The sequence below is a fragment of the Podarcis liolepis genome, assembly GCF_965112155.1.
Source record: "Podarcis liolepis genome assembly, chromosome: 1".
Classification (NCBI taxonomy): Eukaryota; Metazoa; Chordata; class Lepidosauria; order Squamata; family Lacertidae; genus Podarcis; species Podarcis liolepis.
Window position 1 is genome coordinate 129,615,430 of NC_139554.1, and position 19,727 is coordinate 129,635,156.

The 19,727-nt window shown below is 42.7% G+C and overlaps 1 protein-coding gene across 3 annotated transcripts in view; it reads right to left on the bottom strand.

Moving 5' to 3' along the window:
• ADAM23 (ADAM metallopeptidase domain 23) overlaps positions 1-19,727 on the bottom strand; it is a 74,518-nt gene that overhangs the window by 34,843 nt on the left and 19,948 nt on the right. For 2 of the 3 annotated variants that reach the window (XM_083473121.1, XM_083473123.1), the window contains exons 6-17: positions 19,012-19,075; positions 17,886-17,958; positions 15,103-15,176; positions 12,957-13,022; positions 11,891-11,962; positions 8,170-8,336; positions 7,676-7,760; positions 4,654-4,744; positions 3,083-3,134; positions 2,109-2,208; positions 1,623-1,694; positions 1,028-1,120 (exon numbers count right to left, since the gene is read on the bottom strand). In XM_083473121.1, coding sequence (XP_083329247.1) covers positions 1,028-1,120; positions 1,623-1,694; positions 2,109-2,208; positions 3,083-3,134; positions 4,654-4,744; positions 7,676-7,760; positions 8,170-8,336; positions 11,891-11,962; positions 12,957-13,022; positions 15,103-15,176; positions 17,886-17,958; positions 19,012-19,075 — 1,009 coding nt within the window. The remainder of the gene's footprint in view (positions 1-1,027; positions 1,121-1,622; positions 1,695-2,108; positions 2,209-3,082; positions 3,135-4,653; positions 4,745-7,675; positions 7,761-8,169; positions 8,337-11,890; positions 11,963-12,956; positions 13,023-15,102; positions 15,177-17,885; positions 17,959-19,011; positions 19,076-19,727) is intronic. The other variant, XM_083473122.1, reaches the window with a different exon arrangement.

Here is a 19,727-nt window from a genome sequence, read left to right on the forward strand (position 1 = left end):
AATAGGACTGTCAGGAAGCAGCGCTGTGTCATTGGAGCTGCAAAAATCGATTCTATGCTCTCATCTCAGACACCGATCCTGGGCCTGAGTGGCTGTGACAGGTACAGTGCCCAGAGTGATTCCTGCCATCCCCCAGAGGAGGAAGAGACAGGGGGTGGACTTGGAGGAGTCATTTTTCATTCTGCCTTCTGCCTGCCACCCAATAGCATTTCTTCGCCTTCTCCACGCAGACCAGCTACCACTTGTTCCTCCTCTTGCTCCGAACATAGCCGAATCAACCTTTATTATTATTTTTAACCTCTCTTGCAAGGCTGAGCTCATTATGAGCTTTGGCCCACCTGACAGCCTGCAACTGTTGACTATTTGTGTGTACTCCTCCTTTGTGATTTCCCCTTTCTTCCATTTCTAATAATGGCCTTCTTAAATCTCAGCTCATATCTCTAAGCTCTTTATGTAGCCACACTGGTTTCTTTAGATGCCTCCCACTTTTCTTTCTTGTTGGAACTGTCTGCATTTGGGCCTTCGAAATTCCACCTTTAAGAAACTCCCATCCATCTTGGACTCCCTTCTCTTTGAGTATTTCTGACCATGGAATCTCACTTTTAAGCTTTTTGGCGTTCTTAAAGTCCAGAATGCACATCTGACTACACTCAGCTTTCTCTTCCCTCTGTATCTTGAAACCAGGAGAAGAGCAATTAATGTTTTTTGTGTTACTAATAACAAAGAACAGGAAAGCAGAATAAGAGCATTTGTAGTATTCTATCAGTGTATACTTTTATACAACAGAGGTGTCCAATGTAAAGAGCTTTGAGAGAACATTGTAAACATAATTTATCAGATGCTGCACTATCACTGCTTATGACATGTAATTATCAATTCACTGTATACTGATGTTTTATCATGGTATCAGCTACTGAGCCCCATTAAAAGTCTCTTAAATTAGCTTCGGCCAATTGCAGCACATAGAGAGGGCGGTTTAGCCCATATTTCTAGCAAAGGTAAAAAAGTTTTTAAAAAACAAACTCACAAGACAGGAGGTTTCATTACAACATGGACCATTACTGCAATGAGCTCCATTAGAAAGTGAGCATTTCTTACAGCACAGATCTGCTTTGCAATCCTGCGGAAAACACATTCTGATCAATCAATACTAAAAATCAAAGTTAGCTACCTCAAACAATCATACAAACAATTCAATCATGTATTGACTAAAATGATAAATTGACAGTGTTCATATATGGTTGTACCATAAAACTACGTCGCGATCCAGTGCAAGGAATCTTATATACTAAAGTATGAATAAAGAAGAAAATAACTATAATAATTAACTTTAATGCATACGTTTTATTTAGGATTCTGGATTCAAATGGTCCGATTAAGGTGAACAACTCAAGGTTTTAAACAACATGGAGCTTAAAAATTCTTTTATGAATTTCTCACTGAAAGAATGATTTCCTTTTTATAAGGGCCCACTGACTCAATTATTTTGCTACAGTAGTTAAAATATACACCATGAGCCTCATGGTTAAGCAAGCATTATCTGAGCTTTCATTTTAAGGGACACTTCATCTTATGGATAGGAAGAATAAAATAACTGGGTATATGTGTATAAAAAATGGTACCGTTTGGAAACCACAATCACAATCTTCTCCTGGTTCCACATACCCATTTCCACATTCAGTGGTGTCAAACAACTGAAAAACACAAATACACAAAGCACTATTATTTAAAAGATCACAACTGTTTATCATTAAATGATTCAGGCGCATACTGAATTATTCTGTGAACTGCCCTGAGACCTCAGGGTATAGGGCAGTATCTAAATTCAATCCATCAATATAATAACATATTTTTTTTTGCACCTGCATGACTGCACATGCCCACTATGAACCAGCATGGTGACAAAGCTCCACCAGACCTCTGGTGGAGATGCAGACCCCCCAGCTCCAGCATTTCAGTGACAAATGTCTTCAAATTAAATAAGGGGCCAGTGGAGGGAGATCTCCTTAACCCTTTCCTAACCATGTAAAATTGCTCCCATCCCTAAGCCACTTTTCTCCCCAAGGGATAAATTATGCTGGGATCCAGTCCACCCAAAATCAATGTACCTTTGTTGGCTTGTTGAAAAGACAGGAACCTCCCCCTCGGAGCAAAAAATCTTTGTATTCTGCAATGCTGCACCTTGAGAATTTTCTGGGGTGGTAGACACTGAAAGGCCAAAAAAGAAGAAGAAGAAAATCAATGAGGAAAATGCTTCACAGTGAATAATTTACTGGACAAACACTAGATAAACCACATTCTTTGCTTGCTTGCTGACTGTTGTGTGTTTAGGGAGAAACAAACCACAATTTCATTTGGGATGACATGGTGCTCCCAGGTTCTTAGTCTGCTGCTCATGCTAGGCTAGGATATCAGCCTAGGATATCAGTGGGAATGATTGAGCAGGATGTGCTAGTTTGCTGTTCACTGATGTTAAGTCATGGTTAATAATAATAATAATAATAATAATAATAATTTTTATTTATACCCCGCCCTCCCCAGCCAAGGCCGGGCTCAGGGCGGCTAACAAGCAATAATAAAAACAAATTGAATGAATACAACTTAAAAACAAAACTAAATACAACATTAAAATATTGAAACCTCATCGCAGAAGGAGAAAGGAAAAGAAAAAAAGAAAGAGGGGGAGGGAATCAAATTGGCTCCAAGCCAAAGGCCAGGTGGAACAACTGTCTTACAGGCCCTGCGGAAAGAAATCAGATCCTGCAGGGCCCTGGTCTCATGAGGCAGAGCGTTCCACAGGCCGGAGCCAGAGTTGAAAAGGCCCTGGCTCTGGTTGAAGCTAATCTAACTTCCTTAGGGCCCGGGACCTCTAGGGTGTTGCTATTTATGGACCTCGAGGCTCTCCGTGGGGCATACCGGGAGAGGCGGTCCCGTTTATGTCTTACCAAGCCCTGTAAATAATTCTTGCTATGCTGCATGCAGCCCAGAAACGAGTCTAAACATAGACTGCTTATTTTAGTTCTGAAGAACGGGGGGGGGGGGGGATCAAAATCTGTAACAGGTACCAATTATTACAACTCACCCTGTTTCCTCCATGATGCATCCACCCCAGGATTCTGTGCACTCACATCCTTCTGAAACAAAATGAAAAATGCAAAACCAAGAATGAAAGTAGTTAAAAATATATATGAGTAATAAAAAATAAACCCTTCGCGTAAAAGAGAGGAGGGTGGTTAAGAAGCATTTCTGCTTTCGTATCTGTCTGAAGTGTTGAATACAGCAAGCACTACATGACCAAATAAAGATATGTTTTAGGATAAAGTACCCCAGTAGAAAATAGCTGCTGTTTTCCATTAGAGGTTCATTAACAAAATCCAGCAGAGATCATTTCTTTTCTAGTCTCTATCGTTCCTTTGCCAGCTTGAATGAAGTTTGAGCTCTCTACCCTCTGAGTGTACGCTCAAGTTATTATGTGTCAGTTGAAGGCCAGTGCCCACATTTGCATGTCACAGTAAATGGTAGTTTATCACAACATGAATGAGCAAGAGTAAGCCACGGCAAGCCTCAACCAAGGACGTATGTTAGTTGATTTACATTCATTTAATATTTGTATTCCACTTTTCAAACAACAAAGGCTTAGCTCAAAGCGGCTTGCAATAATCATGATACCATTAAAAAACAACCAACCCTGCAATCACTGTAACATCAAACACAACAGCATATGAAACAAGCAAGTTCATCAAAATAATAAAGTCAATAAAGTCATAGCATCTCCTTACTCCATAACAACAAAAAATTAATTAGCAGCTGGTTGTAAAATGCATTGTTTTACAACACCGCAATGGATGGAAGCCTCATTTGCTACACGAATGGTCATTCCAGAACCTTTCATATGAACTTTATGTGTTGAACAGAGTTGCACAAGTAAAAAGTCTGCTTGCGCAAGGTGCCTCCATCTGATTTTGGTTGATCTTCCTCCCCACTGCACCACACCTCAGCACACTACATCCCAGGCGTTTGCATAGAGTCCAACAGAAGAGGATTGGTACTGGAATGGCAAGGAAAGGACAGAACAGCTGTTGAAGCCCAATCCTTTATTTATACACAGAGGTTGGCAAACTAAGGCCCATGGGCCGGATATGGCCCACCATGCTCGTTAATCTGGCCCATGAACCTTGCAAACCCTGCCGCCCGCTCGGTCAGTCTCCGCGCTAAACAGGCGCGGAGGCCTCGCCACACGGAGACTGACTTCCGCGGCACAGCATGGCTTCTGATTGGCTGCAGGAAGCTCCTGCAGCCAATCAGAAGCCGTGGACGCCTCTGGGCACCGCCCCTTCCTTCCTGCTGAGGTGGCCAAGTGGAAGGAAGAGGCAGCGGTTCACAGGCTCTGCGCCCCGCCGAGACAGAGGATGCTGATGCTGCCGAAGACGAGGTGGCGTCGGCGTCTGCAGCGTGAGTGGCATCAGCAGGGGGAGCCCTTTCGGGAGGGGGTGGGTCCGGCCCCCCACAAGGTCTGAGGGACAGTGGACCGGCCCCCTCCTGAAAAAGTTTGCTGACCCCTGTTTATACATAATAAAAAGTCCAAAATATGTAGAAGTTTTACGAATTCAATTTGTACATAAAAACAAAAGAGATTGTATGCCAAATACCTACTTGGTTTTCTGGCCCCTGGCTCCCACTGTATTCCTAAATTCTGAGCCAGACTTTGGGATAGTTCTTGTGCCATTGCCCAGGGTAGGCCATACTGTTGGAAAAGGAGATTCAGGTAGAGAGCACACCAAAGTACTATCAATTATTGCAATTTCTAGGAGAAAGTGTTTGCTTAACTAGTTATTCTGTATGGAATTCAGACCCTAAAACAGTGGAAACATCTCACTAATCCGAATTATTTCCAGGTGTGTTTAGGATTGTATCCTCAAACTCTTCACTACATGTACACTTAAACAATAGGAACACCTACTTCTGGAAATGAAAAATGTATGCTTGGGTCCAGTTTTATTAGTGACACCTCCAAAAGATAGCAAATAATTATTTTCACAAAATGAATACAAGAGTCTAAAAAATAACAGCAATGTTGACACACAGTATGATAAGATATTTTGGAGCTGGTCCGTTCATATAAGTAAAACCAGCTTAAAGCTATAGTGCAGAGAAGGGATGTGGAAACATATGTTTAGGCATTGTAAATCCCCACTTCACTGTCTTGCATAAAGCCTCAGATCTCTGCACCCTTTTGTCCCATTCTGCATGCAAAAATATGATTTTTCCCATCTTTTAACTGTTTTTGCACTGTTCCTAACAGTTACAGTCTTCATTACACTTTAAAGAATCATACTCAACATTCTTATTCTTTTTTTACAAGTAGCCTTTTATGAAGCAGATAACTCTCTACTTGTTAAAATAGATATCCTGGTATATTCTCTTTTGTTCAGAGAATGGCCCTTTGCATAACTAAAGGGTTGGTCAAGTACTGTGCAGGTGATTGGTTGCCATGGCAGCTAATGGCCAGAGATTTCACTTGGAAGCAGTAATGTCAGTATAACATATGCTACATAGTTACCTTGTGAATAACTTTTATTTATGCAGCCAAAAGAACCCTCAATAACTCACCACAGAAACTGACATCATATAGGACAGAGGGATTCATTATTGTGTGCGAGAATACGCCAAATTCATGCATAAATAAAACTCCAGACCACAGCTTTCCAAACTTTGTGTCGCAACGCATTAGTGTGTCAGCTGCAGTGTGTAGGTGTGTCGGGCACATGCCCCCCATGCTCCTCCGGTTTGCTAGTAAAACTGAACTACTGTATTGTGAAGGATGCAGGTGGCGCTGTGGGTTAAACCACAGAGCCTAGGGCTTGCTGATCAGAAGGTCGGTGTTTCAAATCCCGTGACGGGGTGAGCTCCCGTTGTTTGGTCCCTGCTCCTGCCAACCTAGCAGTTCGAAAGCATGTCAAAGTGCAAGTAGATAAATAGGTACCGCTCCAGCGGGAAGGTAAACTGCATTTCCGTGCGCTGCTCTGGTTCACCAGAAGCGGCTCAGTCATGCTGGCCACATGACCCGGAAGCTGTACGCCGGCTCCCTCGGCCAATAAAGCGAGATGAGCGCCGCAACCCCAGAGTCGGCCACGACTGGACCTAATGCTCAGGGGTCCCTTTACTGTATTGTGAAATGATGCATGTCTAAATGATGCATGCCACCAACGTGACAAGTTTGGAAAGCTTTGCTCTAGACAATTTTCCTGACATCTACAATATCTGAAGGGTTACAAGTTGGCAACTCTCAACTTCAGCCCTAGCCAGAATGCACAATGACGGGGTGTTGGGAGTTGTAGCTCAACAACATCTCTGGTGCTACAAGTCCCCCACCTTTGGTGTAGAGCTTTCAAAAAACAGCAACAAATTTTGTATGTGCAGAGGACTATTTTAAGGTTATTTCACACTTAGTTGCAGGCCAACCAAAGTATCTTTCGATTTCCAACTGCAGTCAAACGACAGTTCGATGCAACCATTTGGGTGCCCTGACTTGAAGAAATCAAAACAGAAACGTGCGGTTCCGTTCAATGGAAGCAATAAGGAAGTGGAAGGATGGACACCTCATTTTCACGGATTCACCCTATTCACTGCAGGCCTTCCCCCAAGCTACCTGAAAAGATGCTTCTTAGGTTTGGGGGATCCCCCCCAGAACAATATGGGCTATGACACAGAGGGCTCCAGCACATAGGGCAAAAACAGCTAAAACAGGTACAGTGATGCCCCGCAAGACGAATGCCTCGCAAGACAAAAAACCCGCTAGACAAAAGGCTTTTCCGTTTTTCAATGCGCTTCGCAAGACAATTTCCCTATGGGCTTGCATCACAAGACGAAAACGTCTTGCGAGTCTTGCGATTTTTTTCGCTCCCCCCCTTTTTCTAAGCCGCTAAGCCGCTAAGCCTTTAATAGCCGCTAAACCGCTAATAGTGCTAATCTGCTAAGCCGCTAATAGGGTTGCTTCGCAAGACGAGAAAACAGCTAGACGAAGAGACTCGCGGAACGGATTATTATCGTCTTGCGAGGCACCACTGTACGACGCCTTGCATGAGAAGAAGTATTTACCTAATGCCTCAATGGCCATTTTGATTCCAATATGAGGAATTTAGGAGACAGCATGGTCCAAAAGGCCTAACGCATTAGAGAAATTCTGTTTCCGGAATCTTTCTTAAAACCTAAGTTCCAAGCACAACAACTGATATTGAACTAACTGACAGAAATCAAGGCTTACAGTTTTGCAAATATCCACAACACAGACTTTACCCAAAGCATGCAACTTTATCAGTAGTGTACTGGACCCTTAAATGTTTGAAGATTTCCTTTCTTTTTTTCTAATTAATAGCATTATAAAGAGAACTAATTCACCTCTCATAGAGGGTTTGTCACGTGTTCCTTACAGTGAGATATGGCTGCCTTCAGCCTGTATTCAAGTGTTCTATGCTAAGCTGACTCTAGAATAAAAGGTCAAATTATTTTCAGTCAACTGCATTTCAGGCTTCAGAGTTTTAGGAATATCTACGAAAAAAAATCTGAAATTTTTGAACATATGACAAGAAGCACCGTTTAAAAAGAAGGTATATGATGCGGGAACTATTTCATAAATTTTCCCTTCCTCACAAGACATCCAAAAGAGAAATGTTACCTCATTTACTCCAACACCTCTAGACACAGAACAAATTCCTCCAAAATAGCTCAGGCTGCTTCTTTTGTAATGAAATGTCACATTCCTGAAGAACAAGATAAACGAAGCAATATTAAAAAGCGTTATCTCCCATATATACGATGCCCTACAAATATCTTATTTGTCACATGTAAATTAATAGGAATTTCATTTCCATTACGGCCCTAGCAAGAAATGTCAAGGTCCAACCCTGGATTCCCCCCCCCCCCCCATGCAAAGCATGTGTTTTACTGTTGAACTACAGCGGCTTCTCTTCTTTCAGACAACAGCAAGGAGAGGATAAAATTGATTCCACTGCATTCTGTATTTTTTAAAAAAAATTATAATAAAATACCTAAAAGAAGCAGCATTTAAGATATACCCATGAGATATAAATAAGCAGACAGAATAAGAACTAGAAAAAGAGGCCTTCAGGAAAGAGAGACCATGTACCAAACAGAGCTTGCGCTACATACGAGAGAAGGTGTACAGCATCAGCACGCTGCTTGATGAAATTCTGTCGATATTTGGAAAAATCATGAAGCATCTGTCTTGGGTCAGGGTGGACATTTATACGATCTCTGTCCGACCAGGTTTCAACAGCAACCAGAACAACCCTGGTATTCAGCTGCTCCTTGTAAATCTGTGGGCAGATACAGGACAGGCACAGGAGTAGAACACTGGGTCAAAACGTGCACAGTTAGCCAGTCAGAGCCAGTGGAAGGACAAAAGGGGTAAAGCAGGAGGGAAATATTGGAATACAATTAGCCAATACACCTCCAGTCTCCTTTAAAAGAATCAACATTGCACTAAATTCAACACTGCAAATGATTACGTAGAGTCATCTTATTTACTGCACTAGTTCTTCATCTTTCACCAACCCTACCTGTCCTAAGCTTGGGAAGTACTGAGCATAAGACTTGCAAAGTACCGTATTTTTCACTCTATAGGATGCACCGGGCCATAGGACACACCGGACCATAGGAGGGGGAGAACAGGAGGGAAAAAATTATCCCCCTCTCCGCTCAGCGCCCCTTTAGCGAAGCGGCAGGAGAAACAGAGCCCCTTCCATTTCTCCTCCCACTTCACTGAAGGGGCGCTGCGCAGAGAGGGAAAACTGTGCAGCGCCTCTCCAGAGAAGCGAAGCCTGGAGAGCAAGAGTGATCGGTGTGCACCGACCCCTCTCGCTCTCCAGGCTTCAGGCGGCTATCCGCAAGCACGGTGGGAACTCCTGCTGCGCTCCGAAAGCTTGCAGATAGCTGCCTGAAGCTCCCGAGCACAGCGGGTGTTCCCTGCCCTCCCTCTGCACTTCGGAGGCTTTGCGTTGCTATCGCTGAAGCCAAGGAGCCTGCATTCGCTCCACAGGATGCACACACATTTCCCCTTCATTTAAAAATACGGTACTTTGTGCAGCGCTTCTCAAACGCCTGACAACTAGCTGATCCCTGAGCGTGGGGATTGCAAAGCGCTTTCTGCAGTGCTTCTGAAGCACTGGTTGCAAGGCACTTGGGAAGTGGTGCAGAAGAGGCTTTGAAGGCACTGCCAATTGGTAGTATCCTTTGGGCACAACCCCTTACTTGCCCCTCAGATGACATCAGATGCAGGGAAGGTAGACATGGGTTGGCGCAAGCATTCTTGTGAGCCCAATGAGTGGGTGCTGGCTGGCCCAAATAGGTCTGCAGGCTGGAGGTTCCCTAACTGATTTAGTTCCTACAGTACGCTGTGGGAAATGCTGTGTAAAGCCCCACAGCTCACTTTGGGAAGAGGCGGAGGAAGAGGAGTGCAACTATATGCTGCTCAAGCCGGAATCCTTCCTTGGCTCAGCAGAATGCTCGCTAAGCTCTGATGCAAACAACAAGGGAAAGTTCAGTGAGATTGGACGTTCAGAGCTTGGAAAGTTCAGTGGAGCGGGAGCACAGCAATATTCCTTCCTACAAGTCCAACACTATTGCCTGCCGTACAAATCTGGAAACTGCCCTAACCCTGAGGTGTATTACAGAGGAATAATGTAGAATGCAATATAGTAGTCTGCGCACCACCACGGCTTCCCAACCTTTCCCAACTCTACTGCACATCTGCCCCTGGTTAAGGGATGAGGGGCAAAGAGGAAACTGCTCTGTGTACGTTCGAGGGTGCAGACGTAAAGTATTTGTCCTGGAATCCTATCTTTGTGTGTGGGTACATTTAAAAATAAGATTTTACTTTAGTGTGCCATTTAGTTTCATAAACTTATCCAGTTAGTCGGGGTGGAATTCTGGAGGAGGCCCAGCCTATCTAATTATTAATATCACGGGGTCTCACAGCATTTAACCTTAAGTTTAACAGAAGACCATAACAATATTTAGAAAATTATGTTAATCAAGGTATTATATACACAGGCACCATTATTACAGTAGGCTCCACGTCATTAATCTGTGATATTTTACTGGTTTTTTTGTTTCTATGGAAGCCGCCCAGAGTGGCTGGGGAAACCCAGCCAGATGGGCGGGGTACAAATATTATTAATTATTATTATTATTATTATTATTATTATTATTATTATTATTATTATTATCACTTCAGGTTTGTTGTCGCATGTTTCTTTGGCTTGTGTCTTGGCCCGGGTGATTTAACTGGGCATGATGTGTTGATGTCTCATATAAGTTTTGGTGACCTACTTATTGAACTGAATTGGTCTTGGGTGGCAACTTCTAAATGCCCGCTGAAAACTTTTCTATTCTGCCATTAAGAGTACTGTATTTTTCCACGTATAAGACAACCTTTTTCTGATTATTTTTTTTGTGATAAATTGAGGGTTGTCTTATATGCTAAGTAAGCGAGGGCTGGTGCTGCGGAGGTAGCAGGGAAATGGAGAGGAGGCTGCTTACCCGCTCTTCCAGGCTTAGGAAGAGTATTTGGTGAGTGCCACTGGCTCCCGGTGGAGTACAGGGTCAGATTTAAGGTGTTGGTTTTGACCTTTAAAGCCCTTCATGGCCTGGGACCCTCGTACCTACGGGACCGCCTCTCCCGGTAGAGCCTCAAGGTCCATAAATAGCAACACCCTAGAGGTCCCGGGCCCTAAGGAAATCAGATTAGCTTCAACCAGAGCCAGGGCCTTTTTAACACTGACTCCCGCCTGGTGGAACGCTCTGCCTCATGAGACCAGGTCCCTGCAGGATCTGATTTCTTTCCGCAGAGCCTGTAAGACAGAGTTGTTCCGCCTGGCCTTTGGCTTGGAGCCAATTTGATTCCCTCCCCCTCTTTCTTTTTCCTTTCTCCTCCTGTGATGAGGCTGCATTTTAATATTTTAATGTTTCAATATTTTAATGTTGTATTTTAATCTTGTTTTTAAGTTGTATTCATTCAGCTTGTTTTTATTATTGCTTGTTAGCTGCCCTGAGCCCAGCCTTGGCTGGGGAGGGCTGGGTATAAATAAAAACTATTATAATTATTATTATTATTATTATTATTATTATTATTATTATTATTATTATTATGTGTATTACAGCACCAGTTCCGTCAGCCAGAGCAGGGGAAGCTCAACAACTGTTGAGGGTTTCCAAAAATTGGGGTCGTCTTATACATGAGGTTGTGTTATACACGGAAAAATATGGTACATCCCCCACAATGGTCTTTTGATGTTTCATTTTTAATTTGTTTCTGCTTTTAACTTTTTGTAATTTTATTGCTCGGTTCTGGTTTTGCCGTATATTGTTGTAAACCGATGTTTTTTGGTTTAATGATACAGCAGGATGTAAATAAAATGAAAACTAAAAAGTCACAAGTGGAACCTGCAGCAAAATGCTGCAGCACGGAGCACTCCCGCTCGTTATTCCGTTTGGCCTGCATAAACCTTTTCCAGGATACTTTATTACATTCTCCTTTCCTAGTTTTTAGTTGCAGCCTCTCCACCACCACACACCCAGTCAGTCAGAGTTCTGTGAACACTAATCACACCTAGTCCTCACTGTTTTGGGGTATTTGATACCCCCACCCAGCCCAATTTTTTATATTGATCTACAGAGGTTCCTCCAGGGCTCCTGATACCTCCCTTTTGGCTACATAAGGATTAGTAGGATTGCCATTGGTATATACTGGTTCGTGCTCCCAAGGTTGTGCAAGTTTACATCCTCTATCACCACTATTTTCATCCCAACGTCTGCAAAGTCAAATGTTGAATCATGAGGCATTAATTGTACCAATTATTGCAATACTTACAGCGTCCACAAGATTTACCACAGATTTCGCGAAGTTGTTCGTGTAAGCATGGGACGATCGGTGCTTTTTAAACTAGAAGAAAAATGTTAAATCATAATTTGATCAAGAAGTTTGCCTCCTCCAATGCAAAGAACAAACAATGGCTCTGCTAATCAGTGTTTTCCTCTTGAACTGCTAACGTTTATGGAATTCACAAGCATTTGTGTCATGAAGAAAAGGGGGAGAACTACTATAAAATAGTTAACTGCAACAACTTTCCCCCATCAGTTTCACGTTGAAAATATATTTGATTCCTGGAGCTAGTGGTCCCATGTCTCCTTTGCATTTGCTCTCAATTCCGCCTTTAAGTGAAACAATACTATTGCAAGGCTGTGGGTCAGACTATCAAAACAGATTTACATATTACTTGGAAAAAAATATATACCACTTAATCACAAAACTATATAACCTGTGTACATAATAAAATTATTGATAAAAGCAGCTATTATTCACAGTACGGTGAAAAAACAAGTATACATACTAAAACACAGATAAAATCAGTAAAGTGTTTAAAACGGAACATGATAACTAAAATATGTAAGCCTTAAGGGATAGGGAACATTTTTGGCTTCACAGGCCAAATCCTTATCAGGATCAGTCTCAGGTGCCAAATTTGATGGGTGGTCAGGGCCAGGGCAATCTGAACATAAATCAGGAAGGTGACAATTTATCTTCTTTTCCTTGGCCTAAGATGTATATTTTTAGAACCAACAATATTCTTGTGATTGTAATTTGTTTTAAACTATTTTTAATGCTGCATTTTAAATTGTTCCGAGCCACCTAGAGCCTTAAGGCAAAGGATGGGTAATAAATGAAGATAACAACAGCAAAACATTGGATTTATCATTTATCATCATTTATCATTTCTTTCCTACCCCTCCTCCTGAAAGGTAGGATTTCAGTAACTGTAATAAATACAGGAAGTTGTATCAGTAAATAACATTTGCAGCAGACAATAAGTGTAAAAAAGAGGGCATATTGTAACTAATTTAGATAACAATAGAATTAATTAATACAGCCAGCTTACCATTTTATAGTCATTAACAATCATGAGCTCCAAGTATTTCATTTCTTCAAATATGCCACGGGAAACCTGAAGGATTTTAAAAGCTATAGTTGGATTTTTAAAAATGAATTTAGGGTTGCTTTATCAATTGCCATGCAGTGCTGTTCTGTGGACCTAAACCTGATTCAACTGAAACCTCTCAAGGGTTTAGGATTATATATTTTAATGACAGCATATCATTTCATTGGCATGTTTGTTCTTCTGATCTGTTCCATGGCCATTTTACAAATCATATCCATTGGAGTGGGGCTTAAACTTTATTACGAAGTCCCAAGCTTAGTCCCTGGCATCTTCAGTCAATAATACCTAAGGCAGTGGGCAGTGGTTGCTGGTGCTCATTGGGACTAGGAAGGGGGAAAGGCAGAGGGGCCAACAGTTAGTGGAGGAAGAGCAAATGACTGGTAGAGCCAACCGATTCTAGCTTTGTCCCTATCCTTCCCCCTGCTACAAGAGCAACACCAAGGCTATCGGGGAGGAAGCTGATAGCCAGGGCTACCCCCTGCCCTGGGCTGGTTGCAGGTAAAAGGGCAGGCAAATGGTAGCTGAAGGGCAGGTTAATGGGGCATTGCCCTAACAGAGCAGCTTCCACTGTTAAGAGCTGGGAAAGAGCTCTGCCTGGAATCAGATACCAGTCAGGGTAGTACTGTTGATCTGACCTTCATAAGGCATAAGGCAGTTTCATGTGTTTAGTCATTACTGCCTGGCAGTGCAAAACAGGGGTCTTCAACGTGGCATCCGCACATGCCAGTGTGCCCACCAGTACATTCAGTGGCACCCAGTGGAAGGTATCTTCTCAAAAATACACATTACACAAAAGACTGCTCTTCCTGTTCAGTTTCTGTTTGCTCTGGCTCGGCCTCTCCTACACTGAACACCCCTCCCTTCAACATACCAACACTACACTGGATGTCAGGATAGACACCCACCTTCCCTTCTGCTCTGATCATGTGGGAGGTGCAGAAAGCTTCCTTCTGTGAACATGTGCAGTAGAGGCTGATGTGGGTGCCTTTTCACCCACTGATGGGAGAGGCCAATGGGGGGTGCACACCCACACCATTTTGTGGTCCTATCTTTTTTCTGCTCTTACAGACATACCGTATTTTTCGCTCTATAACACGCACCACACCATAACACGCACGTAGTTTTTAGAGGAAGAAAACAAGAAAAAAAATATTCTAAAAGAAATAGTGGATATATGATTTTTGTGGTTCATGCTGTGGCCACAGACATGTGATCTGACAGTGAGTTTGGAGTAGCCCAATGCAAAAATCCTGAGGATCCATGTGGATCCATGCTTTGTAACCACAGGGGAGGGAAGGAAGGAGGGAAGGAAGGAAGGGGAACCATGGATCCTCTGCTCACGACTGCAGCAGATCCCCCCCGCCACCCGCAGGCATTCGCTCCATAACACGCACAGACATTTCCCCTTACTTTCTAGGAGGAAAAAAGTGAGTGTTATGGTGCAAAAAATACGGTAGCACCCATTTTGTGCTATGCCATGCTCCCCACTCTGGCTATTTTGAGACTGGTGGCACAATCTTAAAACTTCAATGTGCCTGTTGGTCCCCACAAAACTGGCAACCCCTGGTGTAAAAGGCTCTAATTCTATATTAAGATTAAAATCTAAATCATACATTCCAGCAGCAAATGGTGATTTAGCTAACTCAGTCCTTGAATTTATCCCAAATCCTGAGCAAACTACTATTTAAAGAGGAGTGCTTGCAGTATTTCAGGATGAAATTATAATTTTCTTCATTCTTTACACCAGCTTTTTGTGCACCATTTCATGATATCTTTAGTGATTTGCATAACAATTCAATTTGATCTCTGTACGCACACCTCCTTTTCTTTTGCATCTTTCAAACTTGTTTACTTGTTTCTGGGTTTTTCTGAAGCCACAAAAATATGCAATTATACAGACTGTACACTGGGTCTCTTCAATCTTTACTGGTAGGAAACAGCAAATCATCAATTTGAGTGCAGCTATATATCCAATGTAAGATAATTTTAGCTTCTGCCTCTTTTCTCTTATGCCAGGAACACAGAAGAAGTGAATACACTTATTTGAAAATTGTGTGATTGACACAGCATTACTGATAACACTCACAGCTCTCCTCCTTCTTTTCCGTCTTAGCCATTGCAACTCAGACAGGAAGGGCCATTCAGAAGTAGAGTCATAATCTATGGAAGAAAAAAATAATAGCAAAGAAGTTTCAGCTTCATGGAATATTACCCATAGCTTTATCAAATTGGCCAATAAATCAATTTCCTGTGCACCTAATAGTTTGTGTCTCCTTTGCACCCCTGCACGGGCACTTCTTCTGTTTCTCCTCTCAGATGGACTCCATCCTTTGTTTCCCCCAAGATCTGGTAACCTAGAGGTCTATTTCAAATCCGCCATTCTTAGCCATGTTGTGCAAGCAAACTGTGGTGCTTCTTGAAGAAATGGGCTGCCTAGATCTATATATTTTTTCTGGCCTTCAATGCAGGGATGGCCTTACTACTACTGCTGCCTCAAATTGCAACTGCAGGAGTCATATGTAGGGAGCAGCAGATTAGCTTACCAAATCAGCCGTGCTGTCCCCCAAATTCTCTATCTTCACCCCCTTAAAAAGGACTAAACCTATTTAGGTTTATTTAGACATGATTTTTGTTGTTTAACGTGCTTAGCTGACAACTTTATTTACTGCCGTTTACCAAAATTGTTCTCAGACACAGTTTCTCCATGTAGATCTTTCACCTTGGAACCACTGAATGGCCTCCTTAATCCTATCCCTGGTGTCCATGACTACCCAAAATTACACACTGATTCACACTACCAGTGCTTCATCAGTTGTGGCATCAGAGGACACAGAGTCCAACTAACTAGAAATCAAAAAGGGACAGATTCCTTCAGAGAATCAATATGGGTGGCACTACCAGAATCAGAGAGCAATTTACTACTGGGGTTTAACTACTGCACCCCTAACCAAAAAATTATATAGATAAAAAAGCTACACATTTTAAAATGCAGCAGTTCCATGAGAACTGGCAAAAATATTTTAAACAACTGGAACATGATTTCCTCATCTGTAGATGCCAATGAAATCCTAATATTTTCACCAATAAGGTAAATATCAGGTTGTCACTAAAAATGATTATTTTTTGAAAAAGAAAAACAGATATTTTAAGAAAGGAAGATCAACCATATTGCTTATTTCTACCTAGTTCTGCGGGACGGAGGTGGCGCTGTGGGTTAAACCACAGAGCCTAGGACTTGCCGATCAGAAGGTCAGTGGTTCGAATCCCCGCGACAGGGTGAGCTCCCGTTGCTCGGTCCCTGCTCCTGCCAACCCAGCAGTTCAAAAGCACGTCAAAGTGCAAGTAGATAAATAGGTACTGCTCTGGCAGGAAGGTAAACGCCGTTTCCGTGCGCTGCTCTGGTTCGTCAGAAGCGGCTTAGTCATGCTGCCCACATGACCCAGAAGCTGTGCGCTGGCTCCCTCGGACAATAAAGTGAGATGAGCGCGCAACCCCAGAGTCGGCCACGACTGGACCTAATGGTCAGGGGTCCCTTTACCTTTACCTAGTTCTGCAGGGAAATTGAGCATGTTGGTCTCATTCAGGCAGAGCCAGCCCACCCATAAGGCAGGGTGAGGCAGCTGTGTCTGATGGCACCCCTCCAAGACATCATCCACTTTCTGTTGTCCAGCTGGTTTCCCCGAATCTAGGGGCAGAGAGGGACTGGTGGCAAAGCTCTGTGGAACACCTCCCCTCCTGCTGAGTTGCCAAAAGGGGGTTGTTCCGCCACCCAGTTTTGCAGCCAAGCCAGGGAGGGGGGAATCTCCCCTTCTGCCCAGCAGGAGCAGAAGTTCTTGGGGCGTTTGCCCGCCCCCCATCATGGGGGTGGCAACGAGGTGCTTCCCCTAAGGTGCTGAAACCCCTCAGGTCACCCCTGCCTCCAGGCATTCTTCAGAAGTGTGGGAGAATAATGCATGGAGAGCGAGCAGAAGCATATTCACCAGACCCACCCTCCAAGTCCATCTCCACAGACTCCACATCCCACCTTTGCTCATTCAGAAGGAAGGGCTGAAAGGAGAGTTTTCGCATGTTTGGCTAAACATGCTTATAATCACCCCCACAATCAGGAACCCTGGTTACACGAGGCACTTAACCCCAGGAAGTATTCTAAGTGTGTACGCCAAATGTGCAAAGGACCCCTCTTCAGATCTTCTGCTCAATATGCCACACTCAGGGTTGGAAACAGTAAGGATGGAGACACTGATGGAAACAGACGAAGTCCTGCTCCACCTCCACATTTTATTTCTGCACACGTTCAAAGAACATCCGAAGAGGTTTCTAATGCTGCAGCATTCAAATACAGACAACCACCAATTGTTTCAGCCCTTCTAGTAGTAGTAGTAGTAATAATAATAATAATAATAATAATAATAATAATAATAATAATAATAATAATAATATATTTATACCCCGCCCATCTGACTGAGTTTCCCCAGCCACTCTGGGCGGCTTCCAATCAAGTGTTAAAAACAATACAGCATTAAACATTAAAGACTTCCCTAAACTTCCTTTCTGTTACAGTAGAAAGTTAAATGATTTATAACTGACAAAGTCGTTGTACAGTGGTACCTCAGGTTAAGTACTTAATTCATTCCGGAGGTCCGTACTTAACCTGAAACTGTTCTTAACCTGAAGCATCACTTTAGCCAATGGGGCCTCCTGCTGCTGCCGCGCCACCAGAGCACAATTTCTGTTCTCATCCTGAAGCAAAGTTCTTAACCTGAAGCACTATTTCTGGGTTAGCAGAGTCTGTGACCTGAAGCGTATGTAACCTGAGGTACCACTGTATAGCATTAAATATCACTGCAACAGGGTATCAAACTCCCATACCAAGGTCTTCCAATTGCTTGGAAGTATTTGTTCCCAACGTCCTCTGGATGACATGTGGTCTACCTGTACTTCTCTGTAACGAAAGAGAAAAACAGGTCTGTCATTCATGGGACAAATTCAAGGTCAAGACATTCTAATTTATGGAATATTGTTCATGGGTATGAAGCTCCGCCCTTTAAATTAACTAATATTGCAACAACAATTAATCCAAATGTGCAAAGCCACACTATGAGATATAGTGAGGAAGTCAATGTCATGCCATTATTATTGTTCTGTCTGGCAAGCAGCAATGCTTGTGCTGATGAAACAATCTCCCCTCTCCTTCCGTCATGGACTTGGCTAGATGCAGAGGAGTGGGGGGGGGGAGCACCAGCTGGGGAACCCTTAAAAGAACCCCCAAAGAAATAAGGCTCAGAGCCACCAGACTGGAGGTGGGATGACAGTAAGCAGTTAGATGGAGAAGACTGGGAGGAGGAAGTTTCGGAAGCTGAAGAGGAAACAGGGTTTAGTGAGCAGGAAGAGGCTGGGGCAGAGAGCCTCACATGCATCTGTATCTATTTTCCACACCACATCTTCAGATACAAGGGAATAGTCCTGATCCTCTGAAGTTTGCCTAAAGTCTATCTACTGAATCAGAGCTTCCCTGAAGCTGGAAGCCTTCAAGGGAAAGGGGAATCTGATTTATGTACAACTGACTTTGTTTGCTATATTTGAATATTCATTACCTTATTTAAAGAATAAAGAATAATCTTTATATTCTATGAATATGCATTTAGATGACAAAAGTCTCTGAAACCTGGATTCTCCTGCTGATTGCTGGCAAGATGTTTCTGATCTTCAGTCATATATGTGTCCATTTTTGTTTATCAGGTTGTAATTTAAGCAAGCAAATAATTACCTCCCCCTTTTTTGTTTCCCCACCCCTTTCTTTTGTAAGCTGAAATATAACTTTAAATCTGAGCATTTGCATCTATTTCAAAATCTTAACTGCAAATGAGTACTACTATATGTGTAGATGGAATTGCAGTTTGCAAACATATTACTAACCTACAGAATTCTTATCTTCTATTCAAGCCTATCAGTTAACAAACCAAAACAACACCTACATAGCTCAGTATTAACTTACCGTACTGTGAGTCAATTCCAAAGGCTCTATCAAATATAGGTAATAACTATCTTCAAACATACCACTAGAATATAAGAAAAAACATAGATTTAAGATAATCAAGTCAAGGAAGCTATACCAGAGTAGGCATTTACAGAATCATCAGTACTGTTTCAGACTGGAATAACTGAGTACAGAGCCCATCAATTTATTTAATATAGTTATAAGACTGTTTAGGGCAAACACTCCCAAAGAGGCTTCCAAAACCATTAAGCAATATATAAAACATAATCTTAAAACCAGAAAAAAAAATGAATAGTGGTAACCATCAATAACATTAAAATAACATAATAAATAAATAAATAAATAAATAAAAAATTGTCCAGTAGCACCTTAGAGACCAACTAACTTTGTTCTGGGTATAAACATTTGTGTGCATGCACACTTCTTCAGATACACTGAAACAAAAGTCACCAGACCCTTATATATACAGTGGCACCTCTGGATGCGAACGGGATCCGTTCCAGAGCCCCGTTCGCATCCTGAAGCAAATGCAACCCGCATCTGCGCGTGTTGCGATTTACCACTTCCGCTCATGACGTCATTTTGAGTGTCTGCACATGCGCGAGCGGCGAAACCCGGAAGTAACGCGCTCTGTTACTTCCAGGTCGCCGCGGAGCGCAACCCAAAAATGCTTAACCTAAAGCTACTTCAACCCGAGGTATGACTGTAGTGGG